At 44.2% G+C, this 18545-nt stretch overlaps 1 protein-coding gene across 1 annotated transcript in view; it reads left to right on the forward strand.

Annotated features, from left to right (window-relative positions):
- Positions 1-1467: 1467 nt before the first annotated feature.
- Positions 1468-18545, forward strand: part of SYT9 (synaptotagmin 9) — a 109576-nt gene continuing 92498 nt past the window's right edge. Inside the window, exon 1 of the mRNA XM_087822266.1 lies at positions 1468-1612. Within this exon, the coding sequence (XP_087678392.1) occupies positions 1468-1612 (145 nt within the window). The remainder of the gene's footprint in view (positions 1613-18545) is intronic.

The following is an 18545-nucleotide window of genomic DNA, read 5'->3' on the forward strand; positions in this document are numbered from 1 at the left end:
TAGTAATTAGTTTATGTGTGCCATGAGATGAAAGGGCTGAAAGTTGCTGCAGTAGAAAGTCCTTCAGGCTCCAGCACCACTCACAGCAGGATTTCAAAGCTTGTCTGCTGGGTGAGCATTCTTTGGCATCCTGAATTACCTTTCTGCACATAATTTGCTATAAGATGTCCCTAGAACATCGCAACCTTATGGCTAAGAATGCCAGTTGTAGAGATTTACTCTAATTGTTTTAGAGTAGAGCCTGGACACTAGTATGTAAAAGCGAAAAATAATAAAAATTTAAAAATCAAGATTACTTTGCCTACTCATATATGAACTTGGGCAGGTGATATTTTTCTGAGACTCAAGTTTCTCACTGGTAAAACGGGGATAACAGTTATACAGACGTTGTTGGGCTGTCGAGGGAATGAAATGAGATTATGTATCTAAAAGGCTTGTGGCACAGTGCCCGGCACACACAAACAAAAGAGCTCAGTACTCCCGTAGTTATTTCTGGGCTTATTGCCTGAAAGGCTGAAGAGGTGAGTGTATGAGAGGTGCCTGTGTTCCCTTTCAGACATCCCAAATCCTGTGATACTCTTCCTTGGTGTGTGCTGGAAATACGTTGGCAATCCTCGGATTTCCAATCAGTTGCCTAGAAAACCAGCCAGGATCTACAAAGCTCCAGGTAAGTCCCAGTGTCTTTCTCGGGTGCCATTTATTTGACCTGCGCTTGGGGACTCTTTCCTTTGATGGCGAATCTTGGCCCCAAACCCCATATTTGGGCATCTAGCACCCTTAGGCCGGTGATTTATGGACAGAAGGTGCTTTTCAAGTTTGAAGCCGGCACTCTGTTCTCCAGATCTGGCGGGTGTGGTCCAGACTGCACCTTTCCTGCTAGGCACCCCGAAGCGTGCTTTGGCCACCCGCGGCGAGGGGAGGTGGAAGAGGTTGGTTCGCCTGAGGTCGGAGGGGTGCGGTGGCGAGAGCGCCCGGAGCGCGCGCCCGCTCCACACTCTCCAAGCGTGGGCGCGACCGCTCCGAGCGCGAGGTCCGGAGCCGAGTTCGCGCCGCTCCAGGAGCCCGCGAGCGCCCGGGGATCCCCGCCGGCGCCCAACCCGGGACCACCGAGAGCCCACCCTCGGCGCGCACCCCTGACCCCGCCCCGCCCCGGGCGGCCGCGAGGGGCGGGCGGAGCGCTAGGAGCGAGGCGCGCGGGGCCGTGCGGCGCCGCCTCTCCGGGTGCCGGGGGAGGGACGGAGGGGCCGGGAGGGAGAGAGAGAAAGCCCGACGGACCGGCTGCCGAAGAGCTGCATGCAACCGGTGGGAGGCCGGGCCGGCGGCGGCTGGGGCCGGGGCTCGGGCCGTTTCTCGGCGGGTCCCCGGCGGCGAGCGCGGACGGCCCGGAGGCGGCGGCTCTGAGCTGGCAGGCGGAGGGTTGTCTCCCGCGCCCGCCTGCCCGGCGCTGTCCGAGGATGCGGGGGGGCGATGCCCGGGGCCAGGGACGCGCTCTGTCACCAGGCGCTGCAGCTGCTGGCCGAGCTCTGTGCCCGTGGGGCCCTGGAGCACGACAGCTGCCAGGATTTCATCTACCACCTGCGGGACCGCGCCAGACCCCGGCTCCGCGACCCAGGTGAGTGCCGCCTCTGACCTGCGCGACCGCAGGGCCCTGGTCTGGGAGTTGGGGCCGCACCGGGGCCTGAGGCAGAAGAGCGGCGCGGACTGGAGGGAAGAGGCAGGGGGTGCCACCCAGCTAGGGAGGGGATCTGGAGCCGGCGCGCCCGGGCCTGACGCTGGAACCGGCGGGGACCCGGCGGAGGCTCCGCGCGGAGGCCGAGTCCGGGTGGGCTGGGGCGAGGCTGGAGGGACCACGCCCGCCACCTGCGCCGCCGCCGCTCGGGCTCCCGGGCGGCTCCGGAGCTCGAGCTCCGCGCTCGGGCGAGGGGAGGCCGCGGCGGCCTTGGGGCCCTGGGAAGGGGCGCGAGGCCGGAGGAAAACTCTGGGAAGTTGGGAGTTGGGGACGGCCCGGTGCTGCGACTGAACCCCGCTGGGCGCTCCTCGCCCTCGCGCCGAAGCGCCCATCTCCCTTCCTTGATCTGGGAGAGAAGGGCGGGCGGGGTCCGGCGTTGGGCCGGGGTCCCGGAGCCCCGGGTCCTGGGCAGCTGGGCCTGAACCCGTTCCCTGTGGGTCCCTTCGCGTGCAGGCGGCTCGGGCCTGCCGTCTGGCATGACCAGCTGCCATCGCTGGGCACACCTGGGCCGGTGGGCTCTCTGACCATGGCTTGTGCACCTGCAGATACTCCCAGTGAAAGTTGAGAAGCTCCTAACTTTGGAAAGTTCATTTATTTTGGCATTTGACCAATTAAGGCTGGAGGAGGGAGTTTGGGTGGAGCCTTTTGCTTTCCCCAAGGGCCCTGGGTCTCCCACGTCTGACTTACCCACTACAGGTTACTGGAAGACACATTCCTTATAAATATTTACTTGAGATTCTGCTCATTTGGAGAAATTAGTTTTTGAATATTCTCCCAGTCTAAGTACTAAAAAAAAAAAGAGTGTATTGTGGTTGGATTGTTAAAGATGGGGTGAAAAATATGGCCTTTCAGGTGATATTCCTGTGTCTGAATGTTGGAAGCGAGCTATTGCTGTGCAGATTATCCAGCATGAATTTACCTCAATTTAAGCCAGTCTGTTATATAAAAATCCACTTACCCAAAAGATAAATTAAAAAATTATTTTATTCATAAAGAGATACACGCTGACTTAAATAGCATTTCCTTGATAGTATATTCAAAATGAGTCTGTAGGGTGAAGAGAACTCATCTGTTAAAAGTTTACAACATATTTTCCCTGCTCAGAGGCTTTTGTTTTTCTATCGAAAGAGAAAGATTGGTTTTCCCATCGCCTGTGGGTACATTAATTAAGTTCAGTGGGTGATCAGTAATGTGTTACGCAAAGTGGAGAACAAAGTCCAGAAATCCTGTTGATTCCAAATGATCTCCCCCGAGTTCTGATGCCCAGCCTTTGTGGGGCTTGCTGAATGGGACGGGCCTCAGACGGCAGGCTTGACTGAGCGAGCCTCATTTCCTGAACTAGGGGCCCAGGATGATGTCCTAAGAGGGGCACGTTCTGTCCTTCAGCAGCAGGAACAAGAAAATTATTTAACATGCTTCATCCAAAGCAAGTGTTCCTGTTGCTCTGTCCCACTTCCTTGCCCGTGACGGTGCCGCGAGCTCCCACTGTTATCCCCCATAAGCAGCCGTCTTTGGCTTTTGTACAAGAGAAGATGGATGAGGTCTCCTGATGAGTTGCATGTTTAACATCTTTTTTGCCAACTTTATGCCTCTGTTCTTTTTCATCCGCGAGCTGGATTCCATGTTCTTAGGTCTCCCTCAGCCGCTGCACTGGGCAGCCCTTGAGAGAGAATCACAGAGAAGGTTGCTTACAAAAGACAGACCTGGTCCCTTGGCTGAGAAACGGCCATAGGTCAGAGTATGCCTTGCTGCTCTTTGAGTTGCTGAAAGCACGGCTCTGGGGTTTTTGGGGCAGGATTGTGGGTTTGTGTCCGAAAGTAGCCTGCTCTTAAGGAACGAGTTGGGGGAATGTAGTACCAGGTGAGAGGAACTGAGGCTGAAGCTGACATCCAAAGTGCACCCTCTCCCCCAGGGCACTGCAGCTCAGGCCAGTATTTTTCTTCACTTCCCTCTTTCCCCTCCTTGCCCACATTAATTCTTACATCAGAGGCATTTATAGCCATCCCTCTGAAGCTGTTTGATCGTACAAGCCAAGAGTGGCTTTAATTGAGCCCTAAAAGCAGTGTGGCTGGAGTCCCTGCTCAGCAAACACTGTGAATGGTGCCTCTTCTGCTGTGTGGTGTGAACCAGAACCACCATGCACCGCAGTCCCTGGAGGGAGGTGTCTCTCTAAACGCGTGACTGCCTTTCCTATGAAGGAACCCACCTGGGTGCCACACTCCATCTTTCTCTACCCATTGTCCATCCAGGGCTACCTAGAGGTGGCTAGGTTTTGTCAAGCTCACCTGAGGAACTGGTTTTAAAAAGAGAAAACACATGTCATTCCCTGTGGACAGCAGAGTGGCATTGACTCTATGATGTTTGTTCATTTTGTTAGAGGTGGGATAAGCCTGGCTTACAGACCGCTGGGCATTAGAAAGGAGATTCTTTTGGCGCTCTGATGTGGGAGTATAGCACTTCGTCTTCCTTTACTTGGTGTTAGGAGATGATTCGATGAAGTGTGATTTTTAAAAAAATGCAGCTAAGTCACAATTGGAACTAGAGTGCCTCACCCAGTCCTTCTACTGTGCCGACTATGGAAAGTAAAATGCTGACCTTTAAGCTAATTGTGAGTACTTTTTTCCATAGAAAGCAATGAGAATGCTTCTGTTAGGTGTCTTTTGGTTGTTTCTTATACAGGGTGGGGCAAAGGTAGGTTTAGGGTTGTGAGTATGCGAAACAGTTTATTCTTGTATTAGTATTATTTATTAATTATTGCATTATTTTCCATACAAACAGCTGTAAACCTATTTTGACCCCGCCCTGTATTGGCGATGTTGGACATAAATTTGCACATCTCAGAGAATAGCCTTCATGGCCACGTGAAGAGCAAGTGCAAAGGTCCTGAGATAGAAGTGTCCTTAATGGGATTCAAGGAACAGTGAGTTCAAGGGCATCTGCAGCAGAGTGAAAAAGATGGAGAACAGCAAGAAATCTAATCAAGGATTTGAAGGGGGAAGATCATGTAGGGCCTTGTAAACTATTATATGGTCTTTGGGTCTTACTCTGAATGAGATGTGAAACCATCAGAAGGGGTTGAGCAGAGAAGTTGCAATACACTGGCTGCTGTGTGGAGAAAACACTGTAGAAGATCATGGCTGAAGACAGAGGAACTTGTTAGGAGGCTATTGTAGTAATCCTGGCAGAGGAGACAGTGGCTTGGACCAGGGTAGTTTTAATGGAGGCAGTGAGAAGGAATTGGAGTTCGGACACTGCTTGAAAGTACAGCATTAGGAATTGTTGATGGAATGGATGTGAGGAGTGAGAGAAGAGAAGTTAAGGATGACTCCAAAACCTTTTGACTTAAGCATCTCAATTTACTGCATAGGAGAAGTCCTCAGGGGGAGTAGAATTGGAGTGGGGAGGGAAACAGAGAAGTTTCTGTTTTATTTTTTTTAATTGTACTTATTGTGTGATGTCTCTTAGGTAGTTTAATAGTGACCTGAAGCATGTGTTCTTTAATATCATCAACTGGTCTGTACTCATATTTTGTAACTGGGACTTCATTCTCTCCCCTAAAGAGGGCCAGTTGATTATAAGATGACATTTATTATTATAAAAGGACTCTCCTTGCATGGACTGAATAGCTGTCTTTAACTTCCACTCATTGATCTTGCTTGTACTTTTTGCCGTCAAAAAGAATGTCTCTTCAGGGGGGAAAAAAGGGAATGTATCTTCTCATTACACACCTTTGGCTGTTAGGAAGGAGCTATTTTAACATTTCTCAACCTGTTGTTTCCACATCTGGAAGAGAAAAGAGGAGTGGATCATGGGACTTCTAGGTTTTTACCACATTTTATTATTTTCTTCATAAGTCTTTTCTTCTGTGGGCTGCTAACCATGTCTGTGCCAAGCGTTTTATGTAGGTCACTTAATTTAATCCTCATAACGTCTTCTAAGACCTGGCTGCTCCAAGTGTTTGTCTGTGGACCAGCACCATTGGCAGCATTAGGGAGCTTATTAGAAATGCAGACTCTTAGCTCCCTTCCCCGCGCCCCCCCCCACCGCGTGTGATTCTGTGTATTAACAGGAGCCTCGGGTGATTCATAGGGACATTGAAGTTTGAGGGGCATTGCTAAGATTGGTGTATATGAATAAACTAAAGCTCAGAGAGCCAAACTAGCCCAAGGCCATGGGTTCCATTTAAGAAAATAGTTGAGTCAGAGTCAAAGTAGCATCTTGGGTAAGCACATCACATATACTAAGAATGTAGGAATTCTTGTCAATGAAAATTTCCTAGGTATTTTTCATCAGAGCCATCTTTAGACCCACTTTCCCTGTTCTGTACTTCTATATTGGATTTAATCTCTATGTGTAGGTTAAATTCTATGCAGTTTTAAGGATTCAGCTCAGTTTTTGGTTATGCATTTTTGAATTACATGAATTTGAATGATATAAAATATTTGAGTTTTATGAATTATTCAGGATACCAGTTTTCCATTGACATTCTAGCTTTGTATTTCTAGAGATTTGTTTTTCATTTTCTGGTTCACCTGGCCAGAGTGTGAAGCAGAGCCTTACAACACATCACTGATGACTCCTCTTTCTAGGTGGATGTTAACTCTATTCAGGAAAAGCTCATTCTGACCAGTGTTTTCATCATTAGAAACAATTTTGGGAGCTTTGCCAAACAGACAAGAATAAAACAAACAAAAACTTAAAATATTTAATAGAAATCTCTGGGGCTAGGGCCTAGTATCAGTATTTTTTTAAAATATGTATTTTTTTATTGATTTCAGAGAGAGGAAGGGAGAGGGGGAAAGAGAGAGAAAAACATCAATGATGAGAGAGTCATTGATCGGCTGCCTCCTGCATGCCCCCTGCTCTGGAGATCGAGCCCACAACCCGGGCATGTGCCCTGACCAGGAAAAGAACCTTGATCTCCTGGATCACAGGGCGATGCTCGACCGCTGAGCCACACCAGCCGGGCAGTATCAATATTTTTTTTAGTTCCTCGACTGATTCAAATGTGGAGCCAGGTGGAGGACAACTGTTAAGACCATCAGGTGAAGGATGAATCCACCTGATTCTGCTCAGCTCACATTTCTTTCTTGCAAAACTAGGAAAGATGGTATCAAATGTCAGGGGTTTTGACTGTTACCCTGGTACTGTTACCACCCAAATCAATTGATTCTTAATTTTCTTTTGACATTATTATCCCAAACTTTTCTTTTGTGGACTCTTTAAAAATATCATGAGAATCTATTATGTTCACTCAGTTAGGGGAAAAGAGAAGAACATATTGAGAAAACTGTGTCCAACTACTATTTCATTAAAAGGCAATAATGAGGAAATTTTATTAATGTCACATTATATTGAATTAAAGTAAAGTAACTCAATAGAAGATGTACATGTAAAATAATAAATATAGTTTCTAAGGAAAAATTTCCAAAATAATCATCAGGATTAAATATTAGCCTTAATTCATATTTTTCAAAGATAGTCAAAAGAGAATCAATCTGAAAACACTGGATTTTTATGAATAGACATTGATGTGATTATGCACAATGGGATTAATTTTAAAAATTAATGTTAATTGCAATTAGGAAATAGCCTTCTAAGGAATGTGTGGCATATTGGATGCATAATATGTGAAGATCTAATTTGCATTTACTTCAGTGACATTTGGGGGCTTCTTCATAAATATTTTATTTAAACAAGTGTGTTTTCATCTCTGTGGGATTCCTCTACATGGACCAGTGAGTGGTTCAGTCATGGAGTAATTATCAAGAGGAACAAACAAAAGCAAGCTCTGGTAAAGGCTTCACAGGCAGACCAGCTGCCTCTTCTAGAAAAAAACAATCAAAGCACAAACTTTTTGATGTGGGCTAAACTCTCATGGAAAAATTAAATGACACCTCAGGAAAATTACACCGAAATTCTCTCTTCTGTAAAGAGGATAGGCCTTGCTTTCATTGTAACAGCATATTAACGTTTTGTGTTTGTATGTGCACATGTGCTTTCCCATATGTTTGGCTTAAAAAAGTTCATAGTTTCTTAACTGATTTACTTGGAGGCACTAACAAGTCCACATGCTGACGTATTAGAGAAAGGGGAGGAGCTTCGTGAGAGGTGGAGGTGGGAGAGCTGTCTCATTTTTTAAGGGATAAACTGGAGTGTGTATTTCTACATACATAGTGTCCAGGTAAAATACTGGATGACCAGTACAATTTGAATTTCAGAGAAGCAGCAGATAATATTGCATGGGATATACTTATACTAAATAATTATACTTGTCTATCTGAAATTCAAATTGAACCGGGCTTCTTATATTTTTATTTGCTAAATCTGGCAACCTTCTATTAGTACCTATCTCATAATTCATGTGAAATATCATAGTACCTGGCATATAGCAAATGCTCAGTAAGTATTAGCCATTATTCCTATTATTGTTATAATTTTTCCATAATGAACAATTACTGTGCAATTATTGTGATGACAAAATATATTCCAAAGAGTAGACACACCTTTTTAACGTAACTATTTTGGGGGAGGGGATTTCTAGATTCTAATTTTTCTTTAGTATAAATAATATTTTATATTTATAGTATCCTACTGCCTATTGGGAAAATTTCGTAATGATAAATTATCAACAATGGGCTCAAATTACTTTCCAGTAGATCTATGCCTTTAAGCCCTGCTCCATGCCAGCAGTGAATCCACCAGCATTAGGTGGTATAGCGTGAACTCAAGGTTGCTATTTAACAGGGCATGTGTCTGTTTAACAGGGCATACATATGCCCATTGAATTGTGCTTTTTAAAGTAGCTACCTCATTTCAATTTGTACTTCGTGTTTGCAGAATTGAATATTTTTAATATTTTAAACCTACTCATATTTCCTCTTACATAATTTTTCTGTGTTTATTCTCTATCATGTGCCAGTTAATTTTTTTGAGAATCTTAATGTTTTACCAACTGCATTAATTAAAATATATTCTGTTAAATTAGCTCATAGGAGGAGCACTGTACAGTGAATGAATTCAGGTTGTCTGACTATAATCAACCCATTATACTAACTAGACTGCCTTTAAAAATTTTAGCGGTGCTTAAGAAAATAGGGATTCATTGCAACCTTCTTTTTGGGGACGGGGGTTAAGCTTTAACTGAACAATGTTAAGAAGTTAGAGTTTTTCATTTTCCACCCATAATGGCAAAGAGATGAAAACTGACACATTGTAACATTCCTTCCAATGCAAAGTGCTGCCTTTACTTATGTGAAATAGGAAAACAATTTGTTGTTACATAACTTGAATATCTTTTTATCTATGTTTTCTTTCCCTCTTTCCAACCTCCCTTCCTTCCCAGCACTTATGTAGCCTCTACTCTAGCCACACTGATACAATCACTCCTTTCTAATTATAATTAAATTTTTTTTTTTAATGTGTTGAGTGCCTCTTACGTGCCAGGTACTAGGTTAGGCATCAGTAATTCAGAGATACATTAGACATGGTTATTGCCTCTATGGAATTGAGATAAAACAATAACTACAATGAATAAAATAAAGACAAGGAGGGAGATATGTGCTGGATACAGTGCCGGAAAGAGGAGAGAAGTGATTAGCTGACTTGAGCGGGCCTGCAGAGGATTCCTAGAGAAGTTGATTCTTGGGTGGAGCACTTTACCTGGAATGTGTGGGTGGGAAGGACAGTCCAGGAATTTACAAAGGTCCCAAGACAGAAGAGAGGGGATCTTTGGTAAAAGTAAGTGGAGTGCGCGTTGAGACTGTCGAGGGATAAGTCTCTTTCGGGTAAACACTGGTCAGATCATGGAAGTTCTTGGATGCTGTTGTCAAAGTCCCACGGAGGACTTGGGCTAGAGCACTCTGATGCAGAAATCTTGAAAGTACAGTTACTGTGATGAGCCCAAAGGTCCATTCTCAGCAAAGTACTGCGGGAGGTTTCAGGATGGGGAAGTTCTGTGAGTGCGCCCATCTTTCTGGCTCTGCATGGATAGTGAGCAGTGTTCTCCCTGCCCAAGGTAAGGTCCTGATGGACTGGAATCACTGAATGGGGGATTACCTATTTTACATCCCCAATCATGTCCCCTGAAACACAAGTATAATTACCTCATATAGTTGTAAAAACTGCCTTTAGCAAGTTCAGTCGTCTGCTTCAAGCATCTGGGCTCGAGATATAATTTCAGACTATGCCAACAGTGACATCTTGCTTCTTTGCCTGTTTATTTAACAATGAAAAAGCAACACGTTTAGTTGCATCGCAACTACTCAGTGTGTGGATATGCACAGTCTGGCTGTTTCTGATGTTACAGGGCTTGTCACCAGAAAGGGACCCGGCCTGGAGCAGATCTGCCTTGGGCAGACTGGTGGTGTGGGGGTTCTTGACTTCGTGGGGAGTGTGAAATCAAGGGTTTTTGGTTTTGTTTTAAATTGTAAGAGATAACAGCACTAACATGGCGGGAATGATCTAGCAGAGGGCAAAACTGTATGATGCGGGGAAGGAGAGGAGGATTGCTGGAGCAATATCCTTGAGTGAGTATTTGGATATCCTTCCCGGGAGTTCATGGGAGGAGCCCAGTCTGCACGTAAACATTTAGGAACCATCAGCATAAAGATGATATTTCAAGCTGAGAAACTAGATTAGATCACCATCAGGCAAATGAAGATTAAAAAGAAAAGAAGCCAAACAACTAGTTAGAGGTTAGGGAGATGGGAAGGAGCCAACAAAGGAGACTGAACGGGTGAGCAAGCACAGCAGAGGAGGACCGGGATTGCAGTGGTCTGGACCTGAAAAACGTATTCCTGGGGGGAGAGAGGGATCCCTTGTATGAAATGCGGCTAATAGGTCAAGAACGATGAAGGCTGAGAACCGGCCACTGCGTTTAGCAACACAGAGGTTCACTGTCGACCTTGAACTGAGTGATTTTGGAGAGAGGTGGGTGAGCTGAGTTGGCGAAAGTCTGACCAGAGTCTCTTCAAGAGAGAACAAGAGAAGTTGAAGAAAGAGAATGTACATTACTTCTTTTTAGTTTTGTTGTGAAGGAAAATAATAATTCAAAAGATGGCTTTTAAAGAAAGTACAAAATAACTGCATGTTGGTATGTTAAGGAGAAGTTAGCAGTGATACAGAGGATTGAACTGCTTGAGTAGGTGGGTTTTTCAAGGAGTCAGCGCCGAGTATACGGGCCCAGGTGGGTAGACACGGTTTGGGGATCTTCCAGAAATTTGTCTTCCGATCGCTCTTCTGTTGTGGGTGAAAAAAGAAGCAACAAGGTCATCAGCTGAAAGTGAGGATGGGGTAGGAGGTGATGGAGGCTTGAAAACAGGAAAGGGTCTGATAGTCCAGGCGATAGGACAGTGAATGGATTAGAGAGGTGGAGTTTTTGCCTGGCAGCATTGAGGGCCCACTTGGAAGCTGGTGATCGTGAATTTAAAGTGATATCCACCACCATGGGCGTGAAATTTTCCTCCACGAAGCTCTGTTTGTGCAAGCATGAAGAGACAGGAGTTTGTGTCTGAGTAGGGTTGTGCTTACGTGTGAGTGACAATGACAGGGTGGCAAAGAGGTGAGGATGGATGGGGAGAGTGGAGAGATTGGAAGGAGTGACTCTGAACTTGCACCCGAGTGAGGACAGTAAAGTGGACGTGTGGGCCGTTAGGGATGGTCAAGAGGTGATAGGGTTGGTGGGTTGTAGGTCCTCCGGGATGGGGTGCTTCCTGAGAATACAGTGAAGAGCAGGGGGCCAGAGATGATGGAGGGGCTGCGGTTGTTGGGTGACCGGGTCTAGGGTATGATCATGGGAGTGAAGCCCTAAGGTAGGATGGAGGACAGGTTTCTGAAGGAGAGAAGGAGGACAGATATCCCAGAGTTTTGAAAGTATTGAATTAACCAAAAATTAAGATAAAAGTAGTGTTGGAGAGAGTGGCAAGCCAGACATGGGGTGGGGGTTGACCTGAAGAATAGTAGGTATCTGCGACAAGGCTGGGTAGCTGCGGCTGGAGTGGTGCACTCGGCCAACATGAGATTCAGAGCTGGCGGATCTCAGGGAAAACTCCAGAAGTTGTAGACTGTTAGTATTTATCTAGGCTGAAGTGTTGAAGGAATGCCTTAAGGAAATGGAGTTGGAGAAGAGGGGATAGATATAAAAAATATTCACCAGGAAATAGTCAGTACACTGAAATGAAGTGGCAGGATCCTGATTCCCCAGTTTTTGGCATAAATGCCTAGGGGGATGGTCTGATTTATCAGGTTGACTATAGGAAGTCGAGCATGTTTTGTGGGAAAATAATAAGATTAACTTTGAATGCTTTAAGTTTGAGGACGTGCATGAGATCTGATGCAGATGTCCAGGGAAGTTAACTGCTGGAACCATTGGAAAGAAGTTACTGGAAATCAGAGTGAGAAATGGTTGAATCCCAAGGCCACTTCTAAATTGAAGGACTTTGGGAAGTAATTCTCAATTCCAGCTAGGCATCAGAATCATTTGGGGAATTTCTGAAGATGTAACTGCTCTCTCCCCAGAATGACTAAATCAGAATCTTCTGTGCTGACATCTACTCTATCTTGACACATGAGTCTGGTGTGCAGCCAGGGTTGCAAATGACATGCATTGATGGCCTTTGTGGATTGAAATTACTTTTTACAGCCCCACTGTCAAAATAAATGCTCTAACCATTTGTATAAAACTGTCAAAAAATATGAGGCAAGGAAATTCAAGCACAAAAATGCGTTTACTGTCTGTCATTGAGTCTTATTTTCTTACCACAGTGGGAGGTATCTCAAAGTATTAGTAAGTATGGATGCTGTTGGTGCAACTAATAATAAATTCTGCATAAAATTTAGCTGTAAGGTGTAACTATAGTATCCTGGCACTAAAATCATGGTCGTCTTTATCGCTAGGCTTGTGGTACGATGATTATCATTTATTTTTAATTTAGGAAAACCATGCTGTAAATACACTCCGTAAAAACTCTAGGCTGTGAACTCAGAGAAGAACATGGTTGCTTGTTTCCTGTAGGCTGTCATTCGTTCTGGCCAACATGTTCACTTCCTGTCAGAAAAATCTGGGAAACAAAGAAAGAGGGACCACATCAGAGGCACTTTTTAGAAAATCCTAGGTCAAACGTAATTTCCATTCTGAATTTCTCAAATAATATGGGTGTCGATGGATGGCAGAGCTGAGCTAGCTCTGAAGACTTCCCAAATTATTTCAGAGGGAATGAGAAAACTGTTGTTTGCTTTTCTTGAATCTGTTCCACTGCGGCCGCTACTTTCAATTTAATGTCACTGTAATATCCTGAATTTATAGGTCATCCTTCTTCTAGGGCTTTGAAAGTGCTTTGTGTGAATTACTTTAATTTTCAGAGAGCTAAAATTCATTGTGTTATGGAATGTATTTCAGAGAGAGTCTACAAAGAGAGCTAGCAAATCCCCCAAGTGTTTCTTTTTTCCTTCCAGCTGCTATTGGTGGAATCATCCATTGATCCTAACCCCACGCTGCTTTAGAGCCCATTTATGTGTGGATTACGTAGGCTTCTCTCCGGGGAAATCTAATCCCCAGAGGTTCAATTTGAGAGGATCCACTCTGCAGGCCCATAAAGATTAAAATAGCAGCTCTTTTTCATTACATTGGTTTTATGATCTTTTAATTTTCATATTGTCTTACGCTTCAGTGACTCAATCACAACTGTCTTACCAGCTTTGTATTAAAAGAATGATGTGCTATAACCTCGTAGGGTTTATTTCAAGAACACAAGACTGGGAAAGCCCAGGAAACCTATGATCACAATGATAAGTTTTGTTCTGCCGTTGTTGGTATATATGTGTGTATATATATATCAACACATATATGTATATATGTGTATAACTATTCATTTTCATTTTTGACCCTGTTTATATAAAATAAGTGCCATAAACTTGGCACATTTTCCTCAATCTCCCGCCATTCCCTTATTTTGTTATTTATTTATTTATTTTAATCCTCACCTGAGGTTATTTTTTCCTTTGCTTTTCAGAGAGAGAGAGAGGGAGGGAAAGAGAGAAACATTGGTATGAGAGAGACACATCAATTGGTTGCCTCCCACACATGCCCAGACTGGGGCCGGGGAGGGACCCTTCAGTCCATGGCCAACGCTCTAACCTCTGAGCCAAACCGGCTAAGGCCCCCTTACTTTTTTAAAAATAGCTTTTTGAGGCATATTTTATAATTCACCCACTTTAAGTGTACAACTGAGTGACTATTTAGTAAATCTGGGAAGTTGTGCAAGCGTCACTGTCAATCAGCTTTAGAACATTTCCTTCACCCCAATAAGATCCCTCGGGTTCAATCACTGTTAATCCTGGTTCCAGGAGGCCACTAATTCACACTCTGTCTACATAGATTTACCTTTTCTGGGCATTTCTCATGAATGGAATCATGCCATATGTGGTCTCTTTTGTGACTGTCTGCTTTCAATGAGGTACTGTTTTTAGGTCCATCCATGTTGTAGCAGGTGTCATTAGTTCTTCCCTCTCTATTACTAATGAGTGTTTCATTATATGGATGTGCCACATTTTATTTACCCATCCACCAGTTCATGCACATTTGGATTGTTTACAGTTTGGGGCTATTATAAATAATTACTGCTAAAAACACTCAGGTGCAAATTTTTGCATAGATATGTGTCTGAATTTCTCTTAGGTATATACCTGTGAGTGTAATTGCTAGGTCATATGGTAACTCTGTGTTGAACATTTTGAGGAACTGCCAGACTATTTTCCAAATGGCTGCACTATTTTACATTCCCATCAGTAGCGTCTGAGGGTCCCCATTTCTCTGCATCTTCACCAACATTTGTCACTGTCTTATTTATTATAGCCCTTCTTGTGCGTGTGAAATGGTGCCTCAGCCACCATAAGTTTTTAGAGAAACAAATATAATCATCTCAGGAGATGCCCAAAAATCATCTGACAAAATTTAACGTTATTCTTGATAATACCTTAGGAAACAGAAAAGCTGCTACCTTAATAAGAATGCTGGTGTGATGGTGATGGCATTGATGACGACAGTAACGATTACTTTATAACTGTTAATAACGATGATGGTGATACATAATAGAACTTAATGCCAGAGACTGCTCTAAGCTTTTGATATAATAAGGCATTTCATGCGGAAGCCTTGGGGTAGGTTCCAGTGTTACCTCCATCCTACTGAGGAGGAAGCCAGAGCACACGCAGATGAAGCGACCTGTCTGACTCGCAGCAAGTCACGAGGCCAGAACTGAATGCGGGCACTGGGGACACGGAGCCCAGCCTGGCCATCCCTGCGCTGCAGCGTGGGGACGCTCATCTCAGCGGGGCGCTCGGTGCTGCCGGGTCGTTATTCCACCCTGGCCTCTCCCTCGCCCTTTTCCCACTGGCCTGTAGCTCTACCTCTACTCCCAACTTTCTGCAGAAAACTGTACTTCCCGCTTCTTAGAGAAAATAAGAACTATACTCTCTGTATCCCCCCCCCCCCCACCCCAAACCCTAATGGAACAAAAACGAAGAAAAAAGCGATATAGTATTTGGTAAAGATGGCATTTCAGATCAGTGGGGGAGAAAGCGAATTATTCAGTAAATGGTGTAGGGATAATTGGCTAACTATTTGGCCAATTATTGTATTTCTGTTCCACTCCCCAATTTCATGAGTTTTGAATTTTAGAAAAAAATAAAACCATTAAAATTCTAAAGGAAATGATAAGACAATTTATAAACAGGATTGTCTATGTATGGCAGAAAATTGTTAATAACAGTGGCGTAACGCAGAAGGTACATTTTTACAATTCTCTCATGTAAGTACACCTAGAGATAGGCTGCCCAGGTCTGAGAGGCTCCCGGGAAGTCATAAGACGCAGGTTCCTTTGACTTTCTATTTTCCCTTCTTGAGCGCATGGCTTCTAGCTCAGAGTCACCTCGTGGGCTAAGGTGGCTGCTGGAATTCCAGCACTCACATTCTGTTTTCTGGGAAGGACAAAAGACCCCACCCCCACCCTGCTTCTGCCCTGAAGGAACCTTTCTGGAAGTTCTACTCAACACTTATGCTTTCTTCTCATTGAACAGAATTTAGTCACATGGCCATACCTAGGTAGAAGGAAAGTTGGGAAATGTAGTTTTTTGGCTTGATATCTTGTCATTTAAAAATCTCAGGATTGTTATTTTTTTAATTCTCACCCAAGGATATTTTTTCCATTGCATTTTCAGAGAGAGTGGAAGGGGGAGAGAGAGAGAAACATCCATGTGAAAGAGACACATCGATTGGTTGCCTCCCACATGTGCCCCAACCAGGGCCAGGGATCCTGCAACCGAGGTACATGCCCTTGGCCAGAATCGAACCCCGGACCCTTCAGTCTGTGGGCTGACACTCTAACTACTGAGCAAAACCAGCTAGGGCAGGAATTTTTTAATTTGGAAAAAGGCAAAAGTAGGTATTGGGTGGCAACCACCAGTTTCTCATATTTTAGGGAGGCGAAGCATTCTCTAGCATGACCCCAAAGCCAACAACCATAACGGACAAGCTTGATGGCTTTTGGCAAACACAACAGCAACAGTATTTTCTTTTCTTTTGCAAAAGGCATTTTAAGCAGAATGAAGACAAACCACAAAATGGGACAGAATAGTTGCCATGAATGACATATAATTAATATTCTTAAAGTGCAAAGAAATACATTAATCAGTAAGAAACGTGGTTGTGCCTTTTGAAGAGAAACTCTCAATTCTTTGGTTCTTCTTTAAGTGTACAGTAGTACACTGTGGACAATGCTTAATCTTATGTATACTTTTTAAAGAAAAAACACATTGACCTTTTAGCCAGGCGGAGCGTTGTTTGTGTTGGGTGCACACGTTCTAGGCTCATCTGTTTAATGCTCCCCTGTATTAATACACGTGTGGCGAGGGGCTGTTGACTTTAGGAGAGATTCAGCTAGATTACCTGAGTGCTCAGTTAGCAGCCACGGTGAGAATCATCTGCTGTCAGATTGATAAGATCAAATCAGTAGCCATTCTCAGTCCAGTGCTTTATTGGGAAGTGAATGAAGGCGAAACCATTAGTGGTCATTTGTCTAAATGCTAATCACCGAGTTGCAAATCCTAGAAAAAGCTTTGCCTGTGTTTAGTGGTTACTATAGCCTGGGATGTTTTTAATGGAGGTCGGGACTTGGGGACAATGGGAGGGGGCATTGTTTGTCTCCCGATTGCTCAGACAACAGTAATTCTTCACAGCTTTCTCTTAATATCTTTTGATTAACAAGCAAGTTGGAGCCAAGTGATTTCAGTTATTTGGTATCCTTGGTAACCACTGTTAGATGATGAATTGGATCAGTTAAAATTAATTTCTTGTGAAAATCTGCTTCCATAAGAAAGTGTTAGCTTTGATGTTTAGATGCACAAGAAATATACGTGTGTGTGTGTCATCATATGTGGAGACTATTTATAGACAGAAACTACAAAGCCTAGTAAATTCATAAAAAGGGGATGAGTGAAGGCTGCAAGGGCTCTGCCTTTGAGGACCCTGCTTTTACCTGAGGAGGGGGGGCTTCTGTAAATGAAGGAACCTGAGGCATAATAGCCACTACGTGAGCTTTTGTTCAGCTAGAGGAGTAACCTTTCTCCCCTGGCATCTGTGAATGCTGTCATGACAAAGCTATTTTATTGTTATAGAAGTTTGGAAAAAGAGAACAGGTTTTTTTTTTTTTGTTCCTGTATAAAATAATCCAGTATATATTTTAGCTCCAAGTAAATTGACGTTTTCCTTTGGTCCCGATAGGGCCTTAGCTGAGGCCCATATCTATGACAATCCATGCACTTGTGGAAATTTACACTTTGGGGATTTTGCTAGAACATTGCAGAGCCATTTCTAGACTGTGTAGCATGGCTGGGAGTGCTGGTTGGAGAGATAGCAGTGCTCCCATCCCTGCATTTGGAGCCTGTAGGGAAGGATGGGCTAGAACAACCCACTGTACGCAGGTGCCTTGGGTCCCTCAACCACACATTTCCCGAGAGGAGGCTGGTGAGGTGTTGACTTCAAGTCCATGTAGATTTTGGCTACTGCTGACTTCAAGATGTTCTCTTGGCTCTCAGAGGAGCTATAAGATAGAGACTTAGAGTGAAAAAGCAGGAGCTGAGCTGTAACAAGGTAAATCACACTGTCGTTTATAAGATTAGCTGCTTAGAATTTTTTACCATCAAATCTCCCTTGTTCTACAGTTTTGTGCTCCTTACATGGAAAAGCACTTCCAGGGAAAAGCACATCCTGGGCAGTCCATGTAAACTGAGGTCAAAGACTGCTTCACAACCTCATCGTTGGATAACTTGGGGACAGTTACCTTACTTCTTGGCGTCTCAATTTTTTTATCAGCAAAATGAGGATAATAATGTTTAATAATAATGCAGGGGAACTGCAAGGTGTAAATGAGATTATGGATGTAGGACAAAGTCTGACACTTAGAGCTCAATAAATGTTAGTTCCCTTATTACTCCCCTCAGGGAAAGATTTTTCTGAGTTACAAAAGTCTGTGGAAGTGACTCTTAGGGCCCATCCTTTATTTTTGCTCTTTCTTTTATTTCTTCCATTAATCTCTCCTCCTGTTTTTCACCCGCCTTCTGGTGCCCTGCTACATTATTTTTTCTCTTCTTTTGCTTTATCTTACCCCCTCCTACTTTGTTTTATTCTCCAAACTTGTCATTCACTCTTTTCTGCTGCTTTTCGTAAGGAAGAATGCAATATAAAACAGTCCCAGACAACAGGGAGGTGAAGGCCTGGGGTGGGGCAGGAACCAGGGGAGGGGGGCAATGGGAGGAAAGG

Source organism: Miniopterus natalensis, chromosome 11 (assembly GCF_054644295.1).
Source record: "Miniopterus natalensis isolate mMinNat1 chromosome 11, mMinNat1.hap1, whole genome shotgun sequence".
Taxonomy (NCBI): domain Eukaryota; kingdom Metazoa; phylum Chordata; class Mammalia; order Chiroptera; family Miniopteridae; genus Miniopterus; species Miniopterus natalensis.